At 34.6% G+C, this 24,874-nt stretch overlaps 1 protein-coding gene across 11 annotated transcripts in view; it reads left to right on the top strand.

Annotated features, from left to right (window-relative positions):
• Positions 1-24,874, top strand: part of TUT4 (terminal uridylyl transferase 4) — a 127,250-nt gene that overhangs the window by 42,947 nt on the left and 59,429 nt on the right. For all 11 annotated transcript variants that reach the window (XR_005066024.1, XM_037043266.1, XM_037043274.1 and 8 more), the window contains exons 5-12: positions 9,507-9,684; positions 11,427-11,515; positions 14,025-14,076; positions 16,914-16,983; positions 19,145-19,271; positions 21,968-22,087; positions 22,233-22,445; positions 23,434-23,608. Coding sequence is in view for 10 of the 11 variants with exons in the window: in XM_037043266.1 (XP_036899161.1) it covers positions 9,507-9,684; positions 11,427-11,515; positions 14,025-14,076; positions 16,914-16,983; positions 19,145-19,271; positions 21,968-22,087; positions 22,233-22,445; positions 23,434-23,608 (1,024 nt within the window). In the remaining variant the exon portion in view is untranslated. The remainder of the gene's footprint in view (positions 1-9,506; positions 9,685-11,426; positions 11,516-14,024; positions 14,077-16,913; positions 16,984-19,144; positions 19,272-21,967; positions 22,088-22,232; positions 22,446-23,433; positions 23,609-24,874) is intronic.

Genomic DNA, 24,874 nt, shown 5'->3' on the forward strand with positions numbered 1-24,874 from the left:
ATGAAGGACAGGTAGTGAATGGAAAACAAATGAGATGGGCCCAGTGATAATCCAGTTTTAAAGAGTTCCCAGAATGCACTACAGGGAGGAAAACCCTGTGGACTTTCAGAGTTGAGAAGAGGGACTTGAGTTCCCAGTGACTAGAGTTTACATGATGGAGTAACAAAAAAGAGGAAGCTATACAGAGAAATCCAGAGATCTGTGGAAGTCCTCTCAGAAATATTCAGCATAAGACTGATTGGTGCATGCATGTAGAATGCTTCCTAAAGCCACAGAAAGAACCATCTTAGAGAATTGGAATAGTGCTTTGTGCTCACACAGGTATAGGAGTCCTATTATTCCTTGGGATAGGGCATTAGGGAGAATACTCTGAAGTTTTTGTTTCAGAAGTAGGGAATGTTTAACCCTAAACATGGTCTGGTCCCAACTAAACTACTTTGAAGCAGCACCCAAAAGGATAAACTGCTTAGAAGTATTTAATGTCATTACAGAACAAAGCTTGAGAATATTGATAGAAATATAAAATATTTGTCACTCCCCCCAAAGTTTACATTGTTTGGCATTCAGTCAAAGATTCCCAGGCATACAAGGGAGCATGAAAGTACAAAGCACGATGAGAAGAATTAGCTAGTTAATTCTGACTTTGAACTTATACCATAAAATTAGCAGAGAAGGACATGAAGACAGTTAACTATATTCCTGATGTCTAAAAAGCCAAACAGAGATATGGAAGATATAAAAAGGATTCAGTTGAACTTACAGAAATGAAAACAGTGTCTACGATGAAAAATATACCTGGTAGGACTAATGGCAGGTTAAACATTGTAAAAGAAAAGGTTAGTGAACTTGAAGATACAGCGATGGAAACTACCTAAAACAATACAAAGAGGGGAAAAAAACTTTGTAAAGAAAGAAAATAGCATCTTTGAGCTCTGGGATAATTGATATATATGTACCAGTTCTATACAAACTCTTCTAGAACATTGAACTTAGTCTGTAAGGCTCACATTGCTCTGATGCCAAAATCAGAAAATGACATTACAATAAAAACATTTTAGACTAATATTCCTCATAAATCTAAAGGCAAAACTTGTAACCATTTTAGCAAACTGAATCCAATAGAATATTTAAGGAAGAAATATATCATGGTCAAGAAGGACTTTATTCCAGGAATGTAACATTGGTTTAACATAGATAACTAGGCAATGTGTAATTCATGATATTAACAAATTAAAAAAACACACAATATGAACAGAAGATGTTGAAAAAGTATTTGTAGAAATCTTGATAAAAAAATCTCTGCAAATTAAGAATAGAACAGAACTTTCTCAGTGTGATAAAGAACATCTAAGAACTTAAAACTGATATCAGACTTAATGGTAAAAGACTGAATTTTTGCCTCGCTCCCTATGATGAGGAAAAAAGGTATGAAAATGGACCAGCTGCTCTGGCAAACAGTGTTGAGGTTCCTCAAAAAATTAAAAATGAAATTACCATATGATTTAGTGATTTTACTTCTGAATATGTCCTCAAAGAATTGAAAGTAGGGTTCTGAATAGGTAGTGTTCATAGAGCCTTATCATAGCATTATTCACAATAGCTAAAACATGGAAGTTACTCAACTCTTCATCGGCAGATGAATGTATAAAGAAAATTGTATGTATACCTACAAGAATATTAAAAAGAATATACATACAAGAATATTAAAGCTTGTATGTATACATACAAGCTTTTAAAAGGAAGGAAAATCTGATATGCTACAACATGGATGAACCTTGAGGACATTCTATTAAGCAAAATAAGCCAGTCATTAAAAAAAGCAAATGTAGTGTGATTCTACTTACATGAATTACTTAGAGTAGTCAGAATTACAGAGCAAGAAAGTGGGATGGTGGTTGCCACAACCTGGGAGAATGGGAGACTGGAAGTTACCGTTAATGGGTATAGTGTCAGTTTTGCAAGATGAGAAGAATTCTGTGGATAGATGATGGTCACAGAACAATATGAATGTACTTAATGCCACTGAACAGTACACTTAAAAATGGTTAGGATGGTAAATTTTAGGTTATGTATGTTTTTTTACCATAACAACATTTTGGAAAAAAAAGAAATGTCTTTTCATAGCATTTGTACTCAACATTGTATTAACCATTCTAGCCAGTGCAATCAGGCAAGAAAAAGAAATAAGTCATTCAAAAAGAGAAGTAAAATATATTGGTAGACAATATATATGATTGTTGATGTAGACTATTCAGTGAAATCTAGAGGGTGTTAGAACTAATGAAGGAGTTTAGTAAGGTTGCAGAATACAAGATTAATATGCAAAAATTGTGATCTATTATAATTTATAATTTTCATTTATAATTGAAATTTAAATATTATTTATAGTAACACCAGAAATATGCAAAACTTGTGTATAGAAAACACAAAGTTAAGGAGAAATTAAAGCTCTAAATAAGTGGAGAAATAAACCTTATTCATATATTGGAAGAATTGATATTGTTAAATGTCAGTTGTTGCCAAAATGATCTGTAGATTCAACACAATCTCAAACAAAATCCTGACTTAAAAAAACTGGTTCTAAAACTAATATGTAAATTGAAAGGCCCCAAAAGATCCAAAACAACTTTGAAAAAAGCAAAGTTGGAGGACTAATACCACCTGATTTCCAGTCTTAACAAAGCTACAGTAATCAAGACAGTGTTGTAATAGACATCAAGTAGACAACTAGATCGGTGGAGCAGAATAATGAGTCTAGAAGTAGGTTCATGTATGGACAACTGATTCAGAAGCAATTCAGTGAAGAAAGAATAGTCTTTTAAACTTATGATTCTAGACTAATTTTATATTTATTAGATATACGAAGATACTGATTAGATATGCCAAGAAAGAACTTTGTTCTATACCTTGTACTATATTAAAAAGAAGAAAACTAAAAATGAATCAGAGACCTAAATGTAAAACCAAAAAGTACAAAATTTCTAGAAGAAAACAGGAGAAAATTTCTTATGACCCGAATTAGGCAAAACTTCTCAGATATGACATTGATGTGAGAGAGAATTGTCAATGTTTTTCTCCCTTTCTCTAAAAATCAATAAGCGTGTCCTCCAATAAGGGTGAGGATTAAAAAAATATGGGCAAAAATTTGAGGTAGTGCTTTATTAAAGAAGACATACATGTTTCAAACACATAAAAAGATGTTTAACTCTAGTTGTTAATAGGGAAATCACTACACTTAGAACAACTAAAATTAAAAAGATTGGCTATACCAAGAATGTGAAGGAATACCAAGGCTTAGCAATACTGGTGGAGATGTAAAATACTATATCCACTTTTAAAGATTTATTTTAATGTTATTTTTAAACTGAAGTATAATAGACATACTGAAGTATAATAGACATAAACATTGTGTTAGTTTCAGGTGTACAGCATAATGATTCAATACACGTATATTTTGTGAAACAATCACCACAATAAGTCTGGTTAACATCCAGCACCATACGTAGTTACAGTGTTTTTTCTTTAGAAGAGATCTTTTAAGATTTATTGTCAGAAACTTTCAAATGTGTTCGTATAATACAATATTATTAAGCGATATCACCATATCGCTTCTCGGCCTTTTGGCTAAGATCAAGTGAAGTATAGTCACCATACTGTATATTGTTTGCCCAGGGCTTATTTTGTAACTGAAAGTTTCTTTGTATCTTTTGATTAATTTTACCCATTTCTCCCCGGGTCTTCACTCAGTCCCCTACTTCTGGCAATCACCAGTTTGTTTTCTGTATCTGTGAGTTTGGTTTTGTTTGTTTTAGATTCCACATATAAGTGGGATCATTTGGTATTTATCTCTGTCTGACCTATTTCACTTAGCATAAAATCCTCAGTCTGTGTCATTGCAAATGGCAGGGTTTCCTTTTTTTATGACTGAATAATCCACTGTACAGTCATGGGCTGCGTAACAATGCGATAATGAAACACATTACTTACATATTTGTGGTGATGCTGGTATAAGGAAACCTGCACTGGAAGTTATATAAAAATATAGCACATGTAATTATGTACAGTACATAATACTTGGTAGTGATGATAAAAGACTGTTACTTTTTTATGTATTTATTAAACTATTGATTTTTATTTTAGAGTGGACTTTCTGTTTTTCTATTTATTAAAAAAGCCTGCTATAAAACAGTATGCTGTGTCATGCCAGCAACAGCCCCATATATTTTGTGTTTACTGTGTTGCTTTTTTAATCCTTACGTGAGAACATGCTTATTGATTTTTAGAGAAAGGGGAAGGGAGAGAAACATTGATGAGAGAGAGAAACACCAATTGGTTGCCTCTTGCACAGGCCCTGGCTGGGGCTGAACTTACAGCCTAGGTGTGTGCCCTGTGTATTGAGTCAGCCTCCTTTGAAGGTTTATGGACAATGCTCCAACCAACTGAACCACACTGGCCAGGGCTAACTGTGCCTCTTGATTGTATCATTTTCTCTTGTGCCTAATTTAATCTCATTTTGTTTTTTACAGTAACATTCTATACCGATTTGTAGTCTAGGAACAATAGGCTATACCATATAGTCTAAGTGTGTAGTAGGCTAGGTTTATGTAAATACCTCTATAATATTCACACAACAATGAAATCACCTACCAAGGTACTTCTCAGAATATATCTTTGTTAAGTGGCTCATGATTGTGTATAAATATCACATTGTCTTTATCCATTCATCCACTGATGGATACTTAGGTTGTTTTCATGTCTTGGCTATTGTAAATAATGCTGCAGTGAAGAAGGGGGTAGAGATATCTTTTTGAGTTAGTGTTTTCAGCATTTTTAAAAAATATTTTATTTATTTATTATTAGAGAGGGGAAGGGAGGGAGAAAGAGAGGGGGAGAAACATCAATGAGAAACATCAAACATCAAACATTAAATGTTTGCCTCCCATGGGCCCTGCACTGGGAACCTTGCCTGCAACCCATGCATGTGCTCTACACTGGGAATTGAGTCTGCAACCCTTTGGTTTGCAGACTGGCAGGGCTCAATTCACTGAGCTACACCAGCTAGGTGTTTTCATTTTCTTATATGGGATTTGCAAATATTTTCTCCTAGTCTTGGCTAATATTGTCATTCTTAAACACTGTGTTTCAGTGATCAGAAATTTATAATTTTGGGGAGGTTCATTAATCATTATCTTCAGATAAATATCCAGAAGTGGAATTACTGTATTACATGGTAGTACTTCCATTTTTGAAAGCATTTTGATAGTTTTTAAAAGGTTAAATTATTTCTAGTCAAGATGGCAGTGTAGGTAAATGGGGCACTGGCTTCCTTTCACAACCACATCAAAATTACAACTAAACTACAGAATAGTCATCCTTCAGACCTGCCTGAATGAAGTCCTAAAACTGGGGAAAAAAGAAATCACATCAAGACTGATAGGAGGGGTGGAGACTTGGAATGGCTTGATTCTACACCCACAAGTGGCAGATGAAGTCAGGAAGGATTGAAGAGCTGGAGGTCTCATCCCACATCAGGCCCCCGGCTTAGGGTTCCAGTGCCAGGAAGAGAAGTCCCCACAATCTCTGGCTCTGAAAACCAGTGGAAACTATAGCTGAGTGAGACTATGGGCTTCTGGAGCCCCGGCAGTCTCTTAAAGGGCCTGTGCTTAGACTTACTCAGACTCACTTTCTTTGAGCTCCAGTGCTGGTGCAGCAGCTCCACAGGCACCAGGGACATACTGGGAAGAACTGAATTATCTGGTATCAGGGCAAGAGCCGGAGGGGCAGCTTTCTGCCAGATAAAAGTGCTGACAGAGGCCATTATTCCTTTTCTGAGCCTCCTGTGCCCCCTCCCTGCCACACACACACACAGGTGGCAGGCAGGTGCCATATCTGAGTATCCATCAATATGGTTTGCACACCTCTTCCCTTCCCTGACCCTGCCTGAGTCCACATAGCTGTTTCCAGTGGCTTTTCCATAAAAATGGCCTGTCTTGGTTCATGTTTCAGAGTTTCCTAAAATTTCTCCAAAAAGAAGCATCTGGCCTCAGATGATCATGCCATTTTTTCCCCTTTTCATTGTTATAAGGTGGTGTGTTACATTGATTGGATATCATATGTTGAATCATTCTTGGGATCCAGAAATAAATTATATTTGTTCATGGTGTATAATACTTTTAATATTCTTTTGAATTTGGTTTGCTAGTATCTTGTTGAGGATCTATTGAAAGTTTTTAATTAGGAGAGTAATTGGTAGAGATATGGGAAATGGGACGAAGGTCCAAAGACCAGAAATGGAAGGCTAATTAGGAGGCTCTTGCCTCTTGGGCAAGTTTACCTTAGACTAAACTAATTCTTTGCCTAAGAATTTAGGCAAAAGATGAGGTAAATTCTTAGAATTTAGTTTAAATTCAGTAGAAGGTACCACCATTCACCCAGTTGCCTAGGACAAGTTCTTTTGAGTTATCTTTGATTCATTGCTTTCCTTCATACACTGCATTCAAACCATTAACAAATTTTATAGAATGTACCTTCAAAAGGTTATATATTCCAAATTTATAATTTTCCACATACCTCTGTACTTTCTGCTTTAGTCTAAATTACCACCATCTCTCACCTGGATTATTTCCAATTTACACCTCTTTCTGTCCCCACAGTCTGTTCTTTATTCAGAAATTACAGTTGTTCTTTTAAAATGTCACCTCATGTTACTACCTGCTCATAGCCCTTCAGTGACTTCCCAACTTAGAGTAAAATTACCAGCCTTTTTACCAGATTTCATAAGGGGTACAATATTTGGCTTCTGATTTACTGTTCAACTTCACCGTCTTGCTCAGTCACCCCTTTGTTACTCAGCTCCAGACATGTTGATCTCTTCAAATAATATTAGGCATCCTCTTGCCTCCATGTCTTTGCGTTTACTGTTCTCTGAAATGCTCTTCCCCCAGAAATTGTCTGTCTTTTCACTTCTTTCAGGTGTCTACTTAAACGTTGTCTGTTCAGAGTGGCCTTCTTCGTTCACTCTGTTCTAAAGAAAACCACAACCCTTTTCTACTAGTGTGTAGCCTCTTACCCTGTTTTATTTTTCTTCATAGTACTACCTGACATGATAGTATGTATGGATTTATTTATCTGTTGTCTCTTTACTCTAACTAGAATGTAAGTTACATAAGGGCAGGGACTTCATTGATCATATTTATGACAGAATATATGAGGATATTAGGAGGATATGAGATTAATCAGTGTTAAGAGTATATCAGTGAGAATGTTTGATGGAATAGTATTCTAAACAAAGTAGGATAGACTTATTAATAGTATAGGTAGAGGAGTTTGTTCATTGATTGTCTTTGATCTTGTATTACTATGTATGACAAATCTAACACTAATTTAAAGTATTTTCTCTCTATATAAAGATTTTTATTATATGTTAATTTTGCGTGTTTTTTAATTAAGTATGTTGCTATTAACACCTTGGATGAATACTTAAAAAAAACAGTTGAAATTTTTTAAAAAGATTGTATTTATTTATTTATTTAATTTATTTTTAAAGAGAGGGAGAGAAATATCAATGTGTGGTTTCCTCTTGCATGTCCCCTGCTGGGGACCTAGCATGTAACCCAGGCATGTGCCCTGACTGGGAATTGAACAAGTGGCCCTTTGGTTTGTAGACCTGAACTCAATCTTTTGAGCTACACCAACCAGGGTCAGTTCTGCAAATTAATTAATTAATTAATTAATGAATTTAAAAATTTTAAAATTTTTTATTTTAATTGTTCAAGTACAGTTTTCTGCATTTTACTCCCATCTCAGCCTACCAGTTCTGTAAATTTAGATGTTTAACTAAAACTTAGATTATAATTAAAGTTGCAGAAACTGTCGCAGAAACTTATAAAATAAAATTGTCTTGCCTCCTATATTTGCTTAGTCTGTGCCTTTGGTAAACTTGCTTATATTAAGACTGAATATGGTAACAATACATAAAATTAGGAATAAATCAACATATTTGTTTCACAGGGGGGAGTAGGGAGAGAACAAACTATTTTTGGTTATTAGATCTGTTGAGAGCTCCATATATCAAAATAAAAGATCGTTTCTTCAGTGAAATGGGATAATAGAAATTGCCTTTGTTATAATAATATATAAAAGAAGTGATATGGTCTCAGTTATGTTAAAAAATGGGGAAATAGTAGAACATGAACTTGTGGGAGATTTTTCTTCTTTGTATTTTCTTATATTTTATGTTTTTGCAGTTAGCATGTATTTTTTAAACTGTAATAGTAAATTAATTTAAAAAGTCATTGTATATAGGCAAATATAGTTCTTGTTTATTAGCTGTTTTAAAATGTCTTTCAGAGATAAATACCATATAATCTCACCTTTAACAGGAACCTAAACAACAAAATAAACAAACAAGCGAAATATAACCAGAGACACTAAAATAGAGAACAGGCTGACAGTGACCAGAGAGGAGAGGGGAGGGAATTACAGGGGAAGGGTTTACAGAAACCAAGTGTAAAGGACAAATGGACAAAAACTAGGAGGGGTGGAAATGGGAGAGCGGAGGGGAGGGCAGGAGGGGTGGGCTGGGATGGGAGTAAAAGACAGAAAACTGTACTTGAACAATTAAAATAAAATAAAATATTTTCAGGCCTTTAGCAGAATACAGGCTTTTTTTTCTTTTTTAAAAACATTTTGCCTAGTATTGGATAAAATAGAGAGAAATCAATTGTAATAGTGTCTAGGACAGGGGTGTCCATCCTTTTGGTGTCTGGGCTACACTGGGTTGTCCTGGGCCACACATTAAATACACAAACAGTAATGAAAGCTGATGAGCATAAAAATGGTTTGTGGATAATTTTTGTTATATCTGCCACCACCAGACAAGCAAAAAAGTCCTCATACAATAACCCTAATTATGCACTGGCCCTTTTGATAATCTTAAAATTGTTGAGCAGGTCACAACTTTGTGATCACTAATATATAAAATATACATATCTAAGTAATAAAACTTAGTATATATTTTAAGTAAATTTACGATTTTGTGTTGGGCTGCATTCATAGCCATCCTGGGTGATGGGTTGGACACCCCTGGTCTAGGATGTTTTCCTATGACCATTTAATCTGATACTGCAAATGCTAATGAGAGACAATTCGACCTTCTCCTGCATCTCAGATGGTCAGTGTCTCTCTGCTGCAACAAAATTATCAGCTGAGTGTTACAGTATCTTGGCTTTGATCCAGCATTTAAAAATTTATGCAGACAGTAAAGTAGAACCAGTTTTATTTTTTATTGCTTAATACCACCCTCCTTCACAGTACCTCTCATTCTTCCAAATCAGCTTCATAAAGGCAGGGATCTTCGTCTCTTTTATTCACTTCTGTATCCTATGGTCCTTAAGTCTGGCACATAGAAGTTGAATATATTTGGTTTTTTCCCCTAAGTATAAGGACATTAAAATAGAAATCTTTTTTTCTTTTCACATTGTTGTTGTTAAATGTTACTTTAACAGGAAAAACAGGAAGAAAGTGAACTTCGTTCTCTGCCACCTCCTTCTCCTGCCCACTTGGCAGCATTAAGTGATGCAGTTACTGAATTAGCAAAAGAACAAGGAATAACAGACGATGACCTCAGAGTCCGTCAGGAAATTGTGGAGGAAATGTCAAAGGTTATAACAACATTTTTACCAGGTACAAATACATTTTATATTTAATTTTAAAAATCACGCAGCTCTTCCTCTTACTTCCTCTTGAACTTAGGGTAAATTACTTAATGTTTTCCTGTACCCCCACCTCTATCTTAAAAGTAGATGAATTTAATTGTTTATAAATGACTTTTAAAAAAAAATATTTTATCTATTTATCTTTTAGAGGGGAAGGGAAGGAGAGAAGTATCAATGTATGGTTGCCTCTCGTGAGTCCCCTGCTGGGAACTGGCCTGCAACCCAGGCATGTGCCCTGACTGGGAATCGAACCGCGATCGTGTGGTTCGCAGGCCCAAGCTCTAAATGACTTTTTAATGGGGGAGATATTGCACAAAAGCAACATGGAGAATTTTGGCCCAGCATACTTTCTGTAATAAAAAAGAGTTTTTAAATGCCAGAAGCAGGATAATTTCTTAGTAGTTGACCCTTATATTTTACATTAATTTTTTAATACCATTGACTCTCATAAATGGGTATATTATTTATATTATTTTCAGTATATACATTACAACCAGTCACTAAATAAAATTTCTCTTGCCTGACGGTGGAGAAAAATTAGGAAAGGACATTAGAGATAAAGTTAACACTTTCATTTTTTTTTTGACTCTTGTTTTTTTTACAAAAACCTTATATGTTTGGTATGAGGGGAAGCTGGGCCAGGTTTATTATAGACATTTACGTATATATGTATCATTTGCTTAGCTCTTATTATTTTTTTGCATCGGTATTGAATTTAAATAAATGTAAACTAAGTAAAGTTTATTGCTTATCACCAAAAGGATTTTTGTAAATTATATTTCATAAGGAGCTGTTGGGAGATATATAAGAATATAAAACTGAAATTTAAAAATGGAGAACATTTTTATTTATGATTATGGTTTCTGTAATGTCCATCTAAAATACATTGAATGCTAATTTAAGTTATGTGTAGAACAATTTATTATAAGAGTAGAAATGAAATTTTTATGATTTTCATGACTTGGATGATTTTCAGACATTTTGTGAACTTGAAAAGTATACTTCTATATCTATAACTTGAGTATGAACTTGCACTTTCTAAGAAACAAAACCTGCCTGATGATCAGTTCTAACCATGTTATTTTTTTCAATTTGCCCTCTGATGAGATCCTTTTAAAAATTGTCTTCTTATTTTTTAGAAATGACATGCTTGATAGCTTAAGAAAGTATGTTGTAGGTAGTATGTTATTGTTTTTATTAATTTACTGTATGAACTCTTGAAAGCCACAGAGCTTTTTTGATTTTAGGTTTGTAATATTAATTGATTTGGCTCTACTTTGTATTTTTAAAGAGCATTGTCATTGAATGTCTGTGATTCCTTTCCTATTTAAAGTGCTATCTCATATAAATATGTAAAAATAAATAAATGCAGTTAGTGACAGTAGCTATAGCTAGGTTGTACATTCTTTTCTGTTAATGTATTAAATGTTCAACATACTTGTAGTCATTCCTAAATGAACTAATACTAAAATTTTGTTTAAACACTGAACTTTTATGAGTAATTTCTCTCTTTCTTCTCTGTTTTTGAACACCATAGTGAGAACTATTTTTATTTTGTAGATCACTTAGAAAGAATATCATTCTTCTATAATTGTGGTATTAGAATTAGAAGACATAGAATTGAGATTTATTCAGTTTTTCTACCACTGTTTTTTAAAGTTCCATATTTGAATGGTATTTTATGCTTTGATATTTTTCCTTATTTTCCAGAGTGTTCACTTAGGTTGTATGGCTCATCTCTGACTAAGTTTGCTCTGAAAAGTAGTGATGTTAATATAGATATAAAATTTCCTCCCAAGGTAAGTAATTAGAAAAGAACTTTAATCATGTGGTTCTTAACTAGGACTTAATATTTTTTATTGATTATCTTTTTAGAGGAGGTGAAGGGAACTATAAAATTCTGCCTTATAGAAGTTACATCATGATTAAACAGTGCTTTGGGAAACTACTATTAAGTGTCAGACATAGGTGGAATAAGGGACAAAAAAGGAAGCAGTGAAAGGCAGTCTTTCAAAAAGAAAAACCAGGGAGATTAAAGATGGCAGCAGAGTAGGTAAAAGTTATACTCACCTTCTCTCAAAAATCAGACTAGAATTACAACTAAAATATAGAACAGTTGGCCTGAATAACCAACTGAAGACTAGCTGAACAGAAATCTTAAAACCAAGGATTTACAGGAGAAGCCGCATTCAGATTAGACTTGATAGCTGTGAAGGTCCTCATCTTTGCCTGTCTGGTGGCCCTTGCCCTTGCATGGGAGCAGGAATATCTCAGTGTATCCAGTGAGACTGTAGATAGCCTTTCAGCAGTGAGGAATCTGTTATACACATCAGCAAGAACCTGAGAAAATTTAAACATGAGAAACAGTGGTGAAGAAAGGATGAATGCTAGGACAAAATCCACCCCTTTTTCCAGCCACAGCCTCTAACCTGTCCTTACACTGAATCCCCCTCTCTTACATTGTCCTAACACAAAGTATCCTGCTTCTTGCTCAACATGCTATGATGCTGCCCATCTGTCAGCCTGGAGTAATGGATTCCCCAGTACGAAGGAGACCATCTTTCCTAAATGCACGATGCTGTTTCTAAACTCTCCAATAGTGCCATTTTTTGAACGCCAAATCCCAAATCTTTCTGATTGCAGAAACCCACACCTTCCTCTGCCTTTGCTCCAGCCCTTGATGCATCAAGTCCCCAAGCCTCTGCTTCAGACTTTCATGCTTCCTATGCAGCCCCTGGTCTCCCTTCCTTTATTAGCTCACAGCCTTGCCTCGTCCCCAGCAAGTGGTGGCCTACCCTCTGCTTCACCCTACCCAAGAGTTCTACACTGATTCAACTATTGCCCCAGTTTACAACTTACAAGTCTGAGGGGATTTCAATGTTAATGTGTTCCCGGCCTCCCAACTTCTGACTTGACTGAGACTAGAAATGTGGCGTTTTTTCAGTCTTTGTACTATGAAAAATGAAAATGTGTTTCTTTCTTTTATGTATTATATAGTATGCATTTTAATTTGAATGTGACTCATAACCTTATTTTCCAAATTTTAATTGAAAAAGTATTGCAAAATTTCAGTTAAAATTTTTTAATTTTTATTTTTTTATCCTCACTTGAGGATATGTTTATTGATTTTTGGGTGGTGGGGGGAGAGAGAGAGAAACACCTATGTGAAAGGGAAACATTGGTCGGTTGTTTCCTGTCTGTGCCCCAACTGGGGATTTAACCCGTAACCTTTTGGTGTATCGGATGATGCTCCAACCAGCTGTCCAACCCAGCGAGGGTGCCACATAATTTCAGTTTTGTGTTGGAAGTACCATACCATATCAAAATATGTATAAAAATAGTTTCTGGACTTGTGCTTACTGTTATTTTCTAAACAGTCATTTCAATAAATTGATCCTTTATGCATAAACAAAGGACAAGTGATTGTATTTGAGCATGTGGAACAGTTATTGCTTATGGAGGTAGTATAGAAAGTGGAAAAAAACTTTGAAATTACACATCAGTGTTCAAATCTTGGCTGAACTGATCAAGTTACTTACTTAATCTTTCTGAGCCTCAGTTTCTTAATTTCCAAAACAGGGATAATAACTTTTATATTAAATAAGATTATACATACCAGATATTTTTGTGTAGTGCCCGGTACATTATGTGTATTTTTAATGTGTAGCATCTAGTACTGTTAGCAGAAGTACGAATGTTATTTAGTACCTCTAACATTGCTTATCTATTGATATATCAAACAAAATAATCAACTGATGTTTTACATGTTTTTAATTTTTTGAATAAATTTATGTAAAAGGAGGTTTGACTTTGGTGGAAATTTGATGTTTAATTTCTAGTCTGATACACTTATTTTAAATTAATATATGATTACTAATTACTTTTAAATAGCAGCAAAGCATACACTAAATATTTGACAAGCTTGTTATTTAGAGTAGTATTTTAATCTAAGCCTTTGGGCGATGCTGCCAATTATCAGTATCCTTTAAATTTTATCTTAACTTCTCTTTGACAGTTTTTTTGTAAACTAATTTTTTTTCATTTGTTTTGCTGTAAAATGACACAATCTTTTCTCACCTAAGAATTCATTATTTCAAGAGCTGTTGCTGGAATCGTAGCACTACATGATTTATTAAATTCTACTTCCATGAACAAGATGTGTTACCATAAAAATAGAACATTGTTCTCTTTCTATTATCTTAAAAGAGCATGATTTTATTTAAGTGTTTAATGAAATTGAATTCCCTCTAAAATTCTGCAACTTGAACTTTGAAATGACTATATTGATTTAATTTGAAACTTTTTTAGATGAATCATCCAGATCTTCTGATACAAGTGCTTGGGATTTTAAAAAAAAGTGGTGAGTTTCTTTTTTTAATTTGTCTTGCTAAAGAAAATTCTCTTTAAAGGTGCATGCATCATGTTGTTTATATATGGCTAACCAATTTAAAATAAAACTCCTAGCTTATTTGAGTCATTGTATTATATGTGGATATACACATATACATACTTATGTATGTGTTTAATGGGTGTACTAGAAAACTTACATGTCGGTAAGATCAAAAGTATATTTAAAATTGATATGTAAAATATAAAATCTGCCTTTTGGGTAATTTTTAAAATGTTAGCTTTGAATATTATGAGCATTTCTTCTGTAAAAGAAGACAGAAAACCTAGTCATTGGAAAGTCATTGATGAAGGAAGACTTAGGGAGAGACTTGGGGGGGAAAATGTGTGACTTCATTGAGTAAGTATGGTTTTTTTCCCCACCTAAAGCAGCATCAGCCCAATTGAATCATTTATATCATACCAACCAAATGCTTAGTAAGTTTTCCTCTGTGCCTCATATGTCTGGATTTTTTTTTTATGTAAAAAGGACATTCACATAGGTCAAAATACTTTTAAAATAAAACATTTTCAGATTACAGGGGTCCCAAACCAGGCCTCAAGTTATGTAATACAATCTATAATATTTTTTCTTGGTATTTATTTACTGCATTTCTTGTTAGGAAGTAAGTGCTTAAGAGTTAAAGATCTGGAGCCAGATTTTCTAAGCACAAATTTTAATTCTGCCACTTGCTGGTTGTAGTTTTTGATGAGTTATTTAATGTTTTTTTAATGTTAATGATGAGTTATTTAAAGCTTCAGTTTTCTCATCTGTAAAATTGCAATAACATGCTCTCTTTTTTATGAGAAAGTTGTATGGGTGAAATGGAGTAGAAAATAGTTTAGAAAAGTGCCTAGTATACAGTAACTTAGTAAATTTCTGCTGCTGTGATCTTTATTATTACTGTTGTCAGTTTAGATTTTAAGCTAAAGTAACTGGCAAAAATGCTTGCAGTTTGACTTAGAAGGAATAGCTTATTGACCTTAGCCTTACACTCCCATTGGCTCCTAATACCAGTTCTAAACTTCCTTTTTCTTTCTATCTGCTCCCTTAGATCTCCATTATCAGTTTCTTGTTAGCCACTTTTCTGGGAAGTCAGTTTTAGGGGCCCATTTATCTTGTAAAGCAACGATTTTCAACCAGTGTGCCACAAGAATTTTTAAAATATGCAGTACCTGACTATTAGGAGCACTGACCTCTTTTCTTTTAGACTGTCATAATAAAAGATGAAAACAGCTAACACGACAACAGCACCCTGGTGTGAGTGCCCTGCTTTGAACCATAAATATAGGTCATATAATAGAGTTGCATCTTACTAGTCATGTTGTATAATAAGTTTGCATGTGATTGGTTAATTCTTGGTATTATAAACCCTTTTATAGAAGCATAGCTACGTGATTTTTTAAAAAGTCACTTGGGAGCAAAAAGGGTAGGTAATTTCCTTTTTTTTTTTTTTGGTAAATCAGAATTATACCTTTTTTTGTCAGATTGGCAAAATTAATATATTTTTGGGTGTGCCACAGAATTTTAGTAATTAGTTTATGTATGCCATGAGATAAAAAATGTCGAAAGTCACTGTTGTAAAGGGATTTTAATATTTTGTTGTCTTTTTTTAAAGATTTCACTTATTCATCTCTAGAGGGGAGGGGAAGGGAAGGAGAGAGGGAGAGAAACATCAATGTGTGGTAGCCTCCCATGCTGGGAACTGGCCTGCAACCCAGGCGTGTGCTCCGACTGGGAATCAAACTGGGATCCCCTGGTTTGCAGGCCCATGCTCAATCCACTGAGCTACACCAGCCAAGGCTCATTTTGTTTCTTAATAAATATTTGTCTCTAAAGCATCTTACCGATCAGAGTTAAATATAGAACTTTTACCTCTTTAGACTTGTTGGAATATTTTAAATATTTCTTTTCCACTAAAGTACATGAATAGATTACCTTTTAAAGTCACATAACTAACATACAAAATGCAGTCAGATTATGAAATTGATTGTTTCTTCTTTTATGTGTTCATTGTACTCTTTTAAGACCTCTGTCTTGTCACCTATAGGATTTGTTTATAGATTAGTTTTTCAAACCCTTGATTTGAGTTCTTGTGTCTTATTCACAATATATTAAGCATAATTCAACTCCTGACATATAGGTCTTCAGCAAATTTTTTAAAAAATAAATTAGTAATTCCAACAAGTACTACTAAGATATTTTCTTTGAACCTCAAAAAGAAATAATGCTAATGCATCTGTTTGTATTCAGATTAGACATTTATGGCATGGGGCCCGCCTTGGAGATGTAGAGATGGATGTAAGAGTGGAAGTGTGTTTCACCTTGTTAGTCCTTCCTTAGGAGCTCTAATTGGGCAGACTCTTCATATGTTTATGGGGAATGGAGCCAGCAGAGTTAGTCTTTCACTTGTGTGGATGTTTGGAAGAACTCAGTTTTCACAGCATTGTAGGTTCTTATTTCACGTCTCTTGTGGAAATAGCCCTTGAAGTAAGTGGTGCCTTCTGTTTGCTATATCTATGAAAAACTGGTTTAACAACTTTGACTAGATTATTTACTTACTTGGATATATTCAAACTTTTAGAGATGTTAAAACTTTTCCTCTTAAGATAATTATAATTTTCAGACAGTATTTGGGACTGTGCGAGGTAAGAGATTCTGTTGGGTTGATGCTCATAACAGGAATAGTGGATAGCCCCACAGAAGCAGTGAGAGTGATACTTAGAAGGAAACTATTCCTTAATTTGTACTATAGAGTAAACATTTTAGAGATGTTAACATTAGCTTTCTTGTTTTATTTTATTTCTTAGTGTTATATATAGATGTGGAATCTGATTTTCACGCTAAAGTTCCTGTTGTGGTGTGCAAAGATCGGAAAAGGTTGGTAACAATGAAGAAGAAATAAAAGTATTTTTTAAAAATAATGACAACATCCAAATATGCAGTGAACATCTCTAAGAGAGAAAATTTTTGTTTTAGGTTTCTCCTTGAATTAATATGACCAAGCAAGTGTCTACTTATTAAAAGTAGCAGCCTTACTAAAAGCATGTGAAAAACAAACAGAACGAGACAGTTAAAAATAAAACACCGTAAGGGAGAACTTTATTCACCTAACTGTGTTGAACATTTATTTTATGTTAGGTGATGCTTTTCTGTGGGGATGCAAACATAAATGAGAAATAGTCTCTCTTTTCAAGGAACTCACAGTCTGTCAGACTCTAGGTTTTCGTTCACTGAGATTGAATGAATCACTGAAGACTAATCTTGCTTTTCTAGTCAGATGTCTATAGTATTAAGAGAGCAAAGTACCTTGGGAAAAGGAAACTAAAATAATTTTATTTTAGATGAATGTGGGAGACCTGAAAACATTACAGAAATAATAAAGTGTTCTTTAATTGATTATTAACCTCTATATCTTATATTTTAAGATTTCTATTATTTTCTTATTCAAAACTAGAAGCATCTATGGGAGGTCTAGTTCAACTTCCCTTTTTTCTATATTAGAAGATTGAGATCTGGAGGACAATAAGCAATTTGTCCAAATTTACATTATTTAGGGGAAAATCAGAATTGGAATGGAGGTATTTTGACTGCTAGTGTTTTTTTGATCACATTAAGTCTTAATTGCCTCTAAATGGCAACCTCATGTACGGTATTTTGCTGTGTATAATGTGCTCTCATGTTTAATGTGTACCTATGTTTTTGGCCCAAACTTTCAGGGAAGAAAAGCTTTCATTTTAACTTTCTAATTCAATTTTTTATTCATTTATATTTAGATACTTGTTTTTGTATTATAAAGGAATTTTAGCATTTATTTTTGAACATACTATGGTACCAGAAATTTTTAGTAGTTTTTTTAAAAAAGATCTTTATTTATTTATTTTTACAGGAAGGGAGAGGGAGGGAGAAAAACATTGAAGTGTGAAAGAGACAGTGATTGGTTGTCTCTCCCATTCTCCCAACTGTTACCTGGCCTGCAACCCAGATATGTGCCCTGACTGGCAATCAAACAAGTGGCCTTTTGGTTCACAGGCCAGCACTCAATCCATTGAGCCATACCAGCCAAGGAGGTACAAGAGATTTTATATAACAAATAATTACAAAACACAAGGACAGATACAGGGTATTTCAGGTACTACCTATGTATAATGCGTATCCTTATTTTTCCCTCAAAATTTGGGCACCCCTGGCTGGTGTGGCTCAGTGGATTGAATTCTAGCCAGTGAACCAGAATGTCACTGGTTTGATTCCTAGTCAGGGGACATACCTGGGTTGTTGGCCAGCTCCATAATAGGGGGTGTGCAAGAGGCAACCACACACACATTGGTGTTTTTTCCCCCTCTCCTTTTCCTCCCATTCCTTTCTCACTAAAAATAAACAAACACAATCTTGAAAAAAAACTTGGGTAAAAAGTGTGTGTTATACATGGCAAAATATAGCACATTCTTCTCTGTTACTAAAATACCTCTACTATAATTCTGTTACCTCATTTAAGGTAGCTCCTATTTTCATTTACACATAAGCATTACTTGTAGGTCAATAGGGTAAATCCTTTCTATTCTCTTATCTAAAAATAGCATATCAGTTATGGAAACTTAGGAAAAAATTAGAATGAAGAAGTCCAGCTAGTTCAGAATTTCATTTTTTTGTTTTTATCATGTACAAAGCATAAAGAATGTATTAGGAAGCTATGTTGTACTACCTGACATCAACAACATCAATGTCTTTTCTCATAAATCAAATTTTGGTGAATTATAATGCTTTTGAAAATAATTTCCCATGAACTGAAATACTAAATGAAGTAGAAATTTATTCGTGAAGTAGAAATGAACATTTAAAACATCTTTAATTTATATGGAATGCTAGTGATGGAACTGATATATAGTTTTCATTTGGCTCTTATGTTTATTAAAACATTTGTTTTTATTTTGGCTTCTTAGGTGTTCAAATATGGTGAGTGGAAAGGATAGCTAGAGGATTTGAAGTAGTCTCATGTATTAAAATATTAATACAGTTTAATTTGTTTTTTTCTCGTTCACAGTGATTTACTCTGTAGAGTGAGTGCAGGAAATGATATGGCATGCCTCACTACTGATTTGCTTGCTGCTCTTGGCAAAATAGAACCCGTCTTTATTCCCTTGGTGTTAGCCTTTCGCTATTGGGCTAAGGTGAGTGAAACAGAAGAAAAGAGGACCTAACCAGTAATATAAATCATAGTATGTGGGGACAAAATATTTATGGATAACTGTAGATTTGGTTTGCAGGCCAGCACTCAATCCACTGAGCTATACCAGCCAGGGCTGGATAACTGTAGATTTGAAGCAAAGTAGATTTGGGGTAAGTTTTGGAGGCAGGACTGGCAGAGGCGTTGGATTATGAGGGTTGAGGGGACGCGAGTAATTGATGACAATTCCTGAATTTTTGGGAAATGAAAAGATGCCAAGTTCTTGGAGAGGGAGGTGGTATCCTTAAAATGTGAAATCTCCTTAAATTAATTTTCGCATGTACAGTAATTTTAACTGGAATTACCAAGATTTTTAAAAAGTTGATAAAATTATCTTAAAATTAGTATGGAAGAAGAAATGTTTGAGAATAGTCAAAAGAACTCAGAAAGAGAAGACTAGTAACAGGGACCTACTTTACCACTATAAAACTGATTTATTTAAGTGTATACCATTGGTATAGGAATAGACAAATAGCTACAAAATTGACCCTAGTGTAAATGAGATTTTAATGTATGAAAAAATAAAAGAGCCCTGGCTGGTGTGTTTCAGTGAGTTGAACTGAGGGTTAGCTGATTTGATTCCCAGTCAGGACACATGCCTGGGTTGCAGGCCAGTTCCTGGCAGGAGTCAGTGCCCAGCAGGGGATGCATGAGAAGCAACCATACATTGATGTTTCTCTTCCTCTCTCCTTCCCTTCCCCTCTAAAAATAAATAAATAAAAATATTTTTTAAAAAAAGAAAAAAGAACATATATATGACCTGTGGCTTGGGGAAACCTTTTTTACTGTGACAGGAAACCTAGAAGCTGTGTAAGATAAGCATATGTAACTACCTTTTATGTGGTAAAGGGTATCATAAATAATGTCAAAAGAAAAGCATATTGGGAAAAATAACATTTTTTTCAAATGCATGTACCAGATCTAAAGGGTATGATTGATGAAAAAGAACACATATGAATTGATATGTAATGTATAAAAATAGAAAAACTGCCAGAAGGTTTAATAAGCTGTTCAGAAAAGAGCAAATTGAAATGGCTAGTAAACAGACATGTCACTCATCCCATTGACAGTTTTTGAAATACTACAATGTTGGAAATGAAATACATCACAAAGTTTTTAATCTAGTAAATACATTCCTGGGAATTTAGCTCACCAGTGCTTAGAAAATATGTATAAGGATAAGTATTACAGCACTGTTTAAAGTAGGAAAAACTGAGAAAAAAATGTGAATGTTCTTGGATGGGGGAACTATTGAGTAACCAGGCAGATCATAGACTATAACCATTTAAAAGAATGTGTTGGAGTTGTACTAACTGACTTATAGGGATTTTTCTCAATGCTTTTGTTAATGGAAGAAAGCAATACACAGATATGTATAGTAAAAAATTTTGGTAAAACAAATCATTTATGCATTTATATAAAAATGTATATATGTTTATATATAATTATTTGAGTATAGAGGAAGGCATGAACTACATAGAAGATTATTAACATAAAGAAGTAGAAGCAAGCGAACCACACAATCGTGGTTCGATTCCCAGTCAGGGCACATGCCTGGGTTGCGGGCCAGTTCCCAGTAGGGGACTCATGAGAGGCAACCATACATTGATATTTCTCTCCTTCTCTCCTTCCCTTCCTCTCTAAAGATAAAAAAAAAAAAGAAGTAGAAGCAAGATGAAGAAGTAATATTTTTAATTTATTTTTAATTTATTTTTATTTATTTATATTTAGAGGGGAAGGGAAGGAGAGGAGAGAAGTATCAATGTATGATTGCCTCTCGTGAGTCCCCTACTGGGAACTGGCCCGCAACCCAGGCATGTGCCCTGACTGGGAATCGAACCGCGATTGTGCAGGCCCGTGCTCAATCCACTGAGCTATGCCAGCCAGGGAAAAAGTAATATTTTTAAAAGGTGTCCACAGTAAAAGCATATTGTATGATACTCTAACTAAAATGTATATGTGCCTTTATGTGCAATAAAAAATGAATGGAAAAATAGACACCAACATGTCAGCAATTATTTTAGGTTGGTAAGATTTCAGGTCATCCCTGTATTTTTTATATATTTATATAATTATATACTTACGCTTTTTACAGTGATTATGGTAGGAAAAAAGCTACTTCTGTTGTGAGGGGAACAGAGAAAATTAAAGAAAGCTAAAATAAATGGTGAGCCCTGACCAGTGTGGCTCAGTTGGTGAGTGTCATCCTGCAACGTGAAAGGTTGCCAGCTCCATTCCCAGTCAGGAAGCTTGCCCGGGTTGTGGGCCCGGTCCCTGGTTGGGGTGTGTGGGAGAAGGCAGCCAATCGATGTTTCACATATCAGTGTTTCTCTCCCACTCTTCCTTCTTCCCTTCCCCTCTCTCTAAAAATAAATAAAAATCTGTAAAATAAATGGTGATACCCTGGCTGGTGTAGCTCAGTGGATTGAGCACGAGCCCGTGAACCAGATGATCGCGGTTCGATTCCCAGTCAGGGCACATGCCTGGGTTGCAGGCCAGTTCCCAGCAGGGGACTCATGAGAGGCAACCATACATTGATATTTCTCTCCCTCCCTCCTTCTCTTCCCCTCTAAAGATAAATAAATAAATTTAAAAAAAAATAAATAAATGGTGATAATACTTTTCCTTGTCATTTTGCAGTTGTGCTATATTGACTCCCAGACTGATGGTGGAATTCCTTCTTACTGTTTTGCATTAATGGTGATGTTTTTTCTACAACAAAGAAAACCGCCTCTGCTTCCTTGTTTACTTGGAAGTTGGGTAAGCATGAGTTTGTGATGCGTAGTTTGCTCTTGCAGAGTACTCTGTTTAAACAGTTTAAGTGAGTGTTCTGGTTTGCCTGTTTGTCCATCTTTTAAAATAATTTGTTTTTTTCACTACCAATTTGGAATGCCTTTTTATATAGATTGAAGGCTTTGACCCAAAAAGAATGGATGACTTTCAGCTGAAGGGCATAGTAGAAGACAAGTTTGTGAAGTGGGAATATAACCCAAGTAGTGCAACTGAGAAAACCTCAGTTGCTGAGGAAAACAAAGCTAAGGCAGAGCAACTAAAAGATGATACCAAGAAGACAGAAACTGACAACCAAAGTAGTGCCATGAAGGAAAAACATGGCAAAGTAAGCTCTTTTTTTGTTTGCTTTTTTATCTGTAGCATTTGTGATATCTTGGATTGAAACTATTTTAATAGTAGGTTGACTGACTTTGAGTAAGCCTTTTGGCCTCCATTTTTTTCATCTGTAAAGTGAAGAGTTGATCTGGTTTGGTTTTTCAGTGTCAAGATTCTCTAATGAATTTACAGCTCATTTTAGCATGCAGCCTTTACTGTAATTGCTAAATAATCTCTTCTCCTAATTCATGAAGTAGTCCACTCACCATATTTGAGTGGCAGTATGTTATAGTGATTAGCAATGTGGACCTGGTAGCCAGGTAGGTGGTCCTGGGTCAAATTTTTGCCATATGAAATTTTTGCCCAACTTTATAAAGTTGTTAGAATTAGTAATTATATGCACAGTATTTAAAAGAATGGAATGATGCATGGTGAGCATTATGTATAAGTGTGACCTCTCATTTTTTTTATATTCCTAACAATGTGAGGGACATAGTAGGTTCTAAATAACTATTTGGCAAATGAAGGAATTAGCTTTTGCAAGCTCTGGGCATTTACTTAAGATTTTAGAAGTAATTACTGCTGTGAAAAGCTGTAGTAATTGTTATGCTGTGGTTTGCAACCTTGGACATGGGGATTACTTAGGGAGCTTTAAAAATCCCAATTCCAGTTCATAGCCTGGCCAGTTAAATCAGAATCTTGGGATGGGTATCGGATGTGGGAGTGGTGTGTAACTCAGGTATTAGTGTATGTTAGTACTTCCACTGTGATTCTAATGTGCAGCAAAGGTTGAGAATTACTGTTCTAGTGGAAAGGACACAAAGTTCTAGGAGTCAGTAAACTGGGACTCTGTTTACAGAAATGCCTCAAACTGCTTTTGGCAAGTTGCTTCTTTATGCCCAGTTTTTTGAAGAACTGATCTCTAAGGTTTTTTAAAACTGAAAAGTAAATAGTTCTTCAGTTTTGTGAAGCCTAAATGAAAAGTATTTTTTTTCCAGTCTCTTTTAACATTAGAAGCACCAAATCAGGTATCTCTGGGACAGTTATGGTTAGAGCTGCTAAAATTTTACACACTGGATTTTGCTTTGGAAGAATATGTCATATGTGTACGGATAAAAGATATTTTAACAAGAGAAAACAAAAACTGGCCTAAAAGGCGAATTGCCATTGAAGGTAAGATATATTTCATTTGGAGAATAATTTTTGTATGCTACTCATCCTCTGTTTCTAATGCAGTGTTATAAGTTTTATCCCTTGGCTTTGTAACAGTGTATATACCTCTAGGTTGTCATTGTATATTAGATAAATACTTTATCAAGTCCATTATAGTTTATAGGATTAATATTCATTTAAATGTTGCCAATCTATAAATATTATATTGGTTAGGGTTATTAGCTTGTTTATGTCTTTATTTTAATTTTTAATTATGAGAATTTTCAAACATATATAAAAATAGAACAATTAGATGACTATTACAAGATTTTTTTGAGAAATTTGTGTCATAAAGTTTCTCAAGTGTAATTTTAAAGTCCAGTTTTTATTTTCTTCTAATGACCTCATCTATTAAAATGTGACTAAGCTAAAGAAAAAAAGAACAGTTGATGTTGACAGATCAGGATTCACATCAAATCCCAAGAACATTGAGATCTTTAAGGGTACAGAAATTAGTAGAATGGCTTCTAAATTCTTAATCAAAAATATAAATTCCACAATATTTTACCTATATTTTAAAGGTAGGAAATTTAATTACTGTTTGTCATTTTAGTTTGTTTAGATTACGTATTCCCTCAGTTCTCTTTTGGCCTTCTCTCGTGTGACTTGAACCCGCAAATATTATTGTACATTCAAGCTCAAGCATGTCCTCTCATCTTGTACTCTCTTACGCATAGTAAATAAATGCATTCTGAAACCTTCAGCCATCATAATTTATCTTCTTTTTCTTCTGGAAGGGGGATAGATGCCAGGAAAAGCTTTTTAAAGGCTGTATTTAGCTAAAAGCAAAAAGTAACAGATGCTTCAACCATAACAATCCTGGCCTGTTAATTCTTTTACTTAATGATCTTCAGCAGTGGAAAAAATTTGCACTGTTTTTTGAATGATACTATCCTTTTTTCCTTGGCATATTTGTATGTAAGGCTTATAAGATTCAAAAACCACCCTGACCAGTGTGGTTCGGTTGGAGCATTGTCCTGTACCCGAAAGGTTGCAGGTTCCATTCCCAGTCAGGGCATGTATCTAGGTTGCAGGTTTGATCCCTGGTCTGGGCATGTATTGGAGGCAACTGATTGATGTTTCTCTCTCACATTGATGTATCTCTCTTTCCCTTCCTTTCTCTCTAGAAGCAATGAAAAAATGTCCTTCGTAGAGGATAAAAAATGTTTTCAGAAGTATGAGTTGGTGTAAGCCTTTTCAACATAGCCACCATTTTAGATTGGATCA

The sequence above is a fragment of the Sturnira hondurensis genome, unplaced genomic scaffold (assembly GCF_014824575.4).
Source record: "Sturnira hondurensis isolate 20B ecotype Veracruz unplaced genomic scaffold, ASM1482457v3 Scaffold0004068, whole genome shotgun sequence".
Classification (NCBI taxonomy): Eukaryota; Metazoa; Chordata; class Mammalia; order Chiroptera; family Phyllostomidae; genus Sturnira; species Sturnira hondurensis.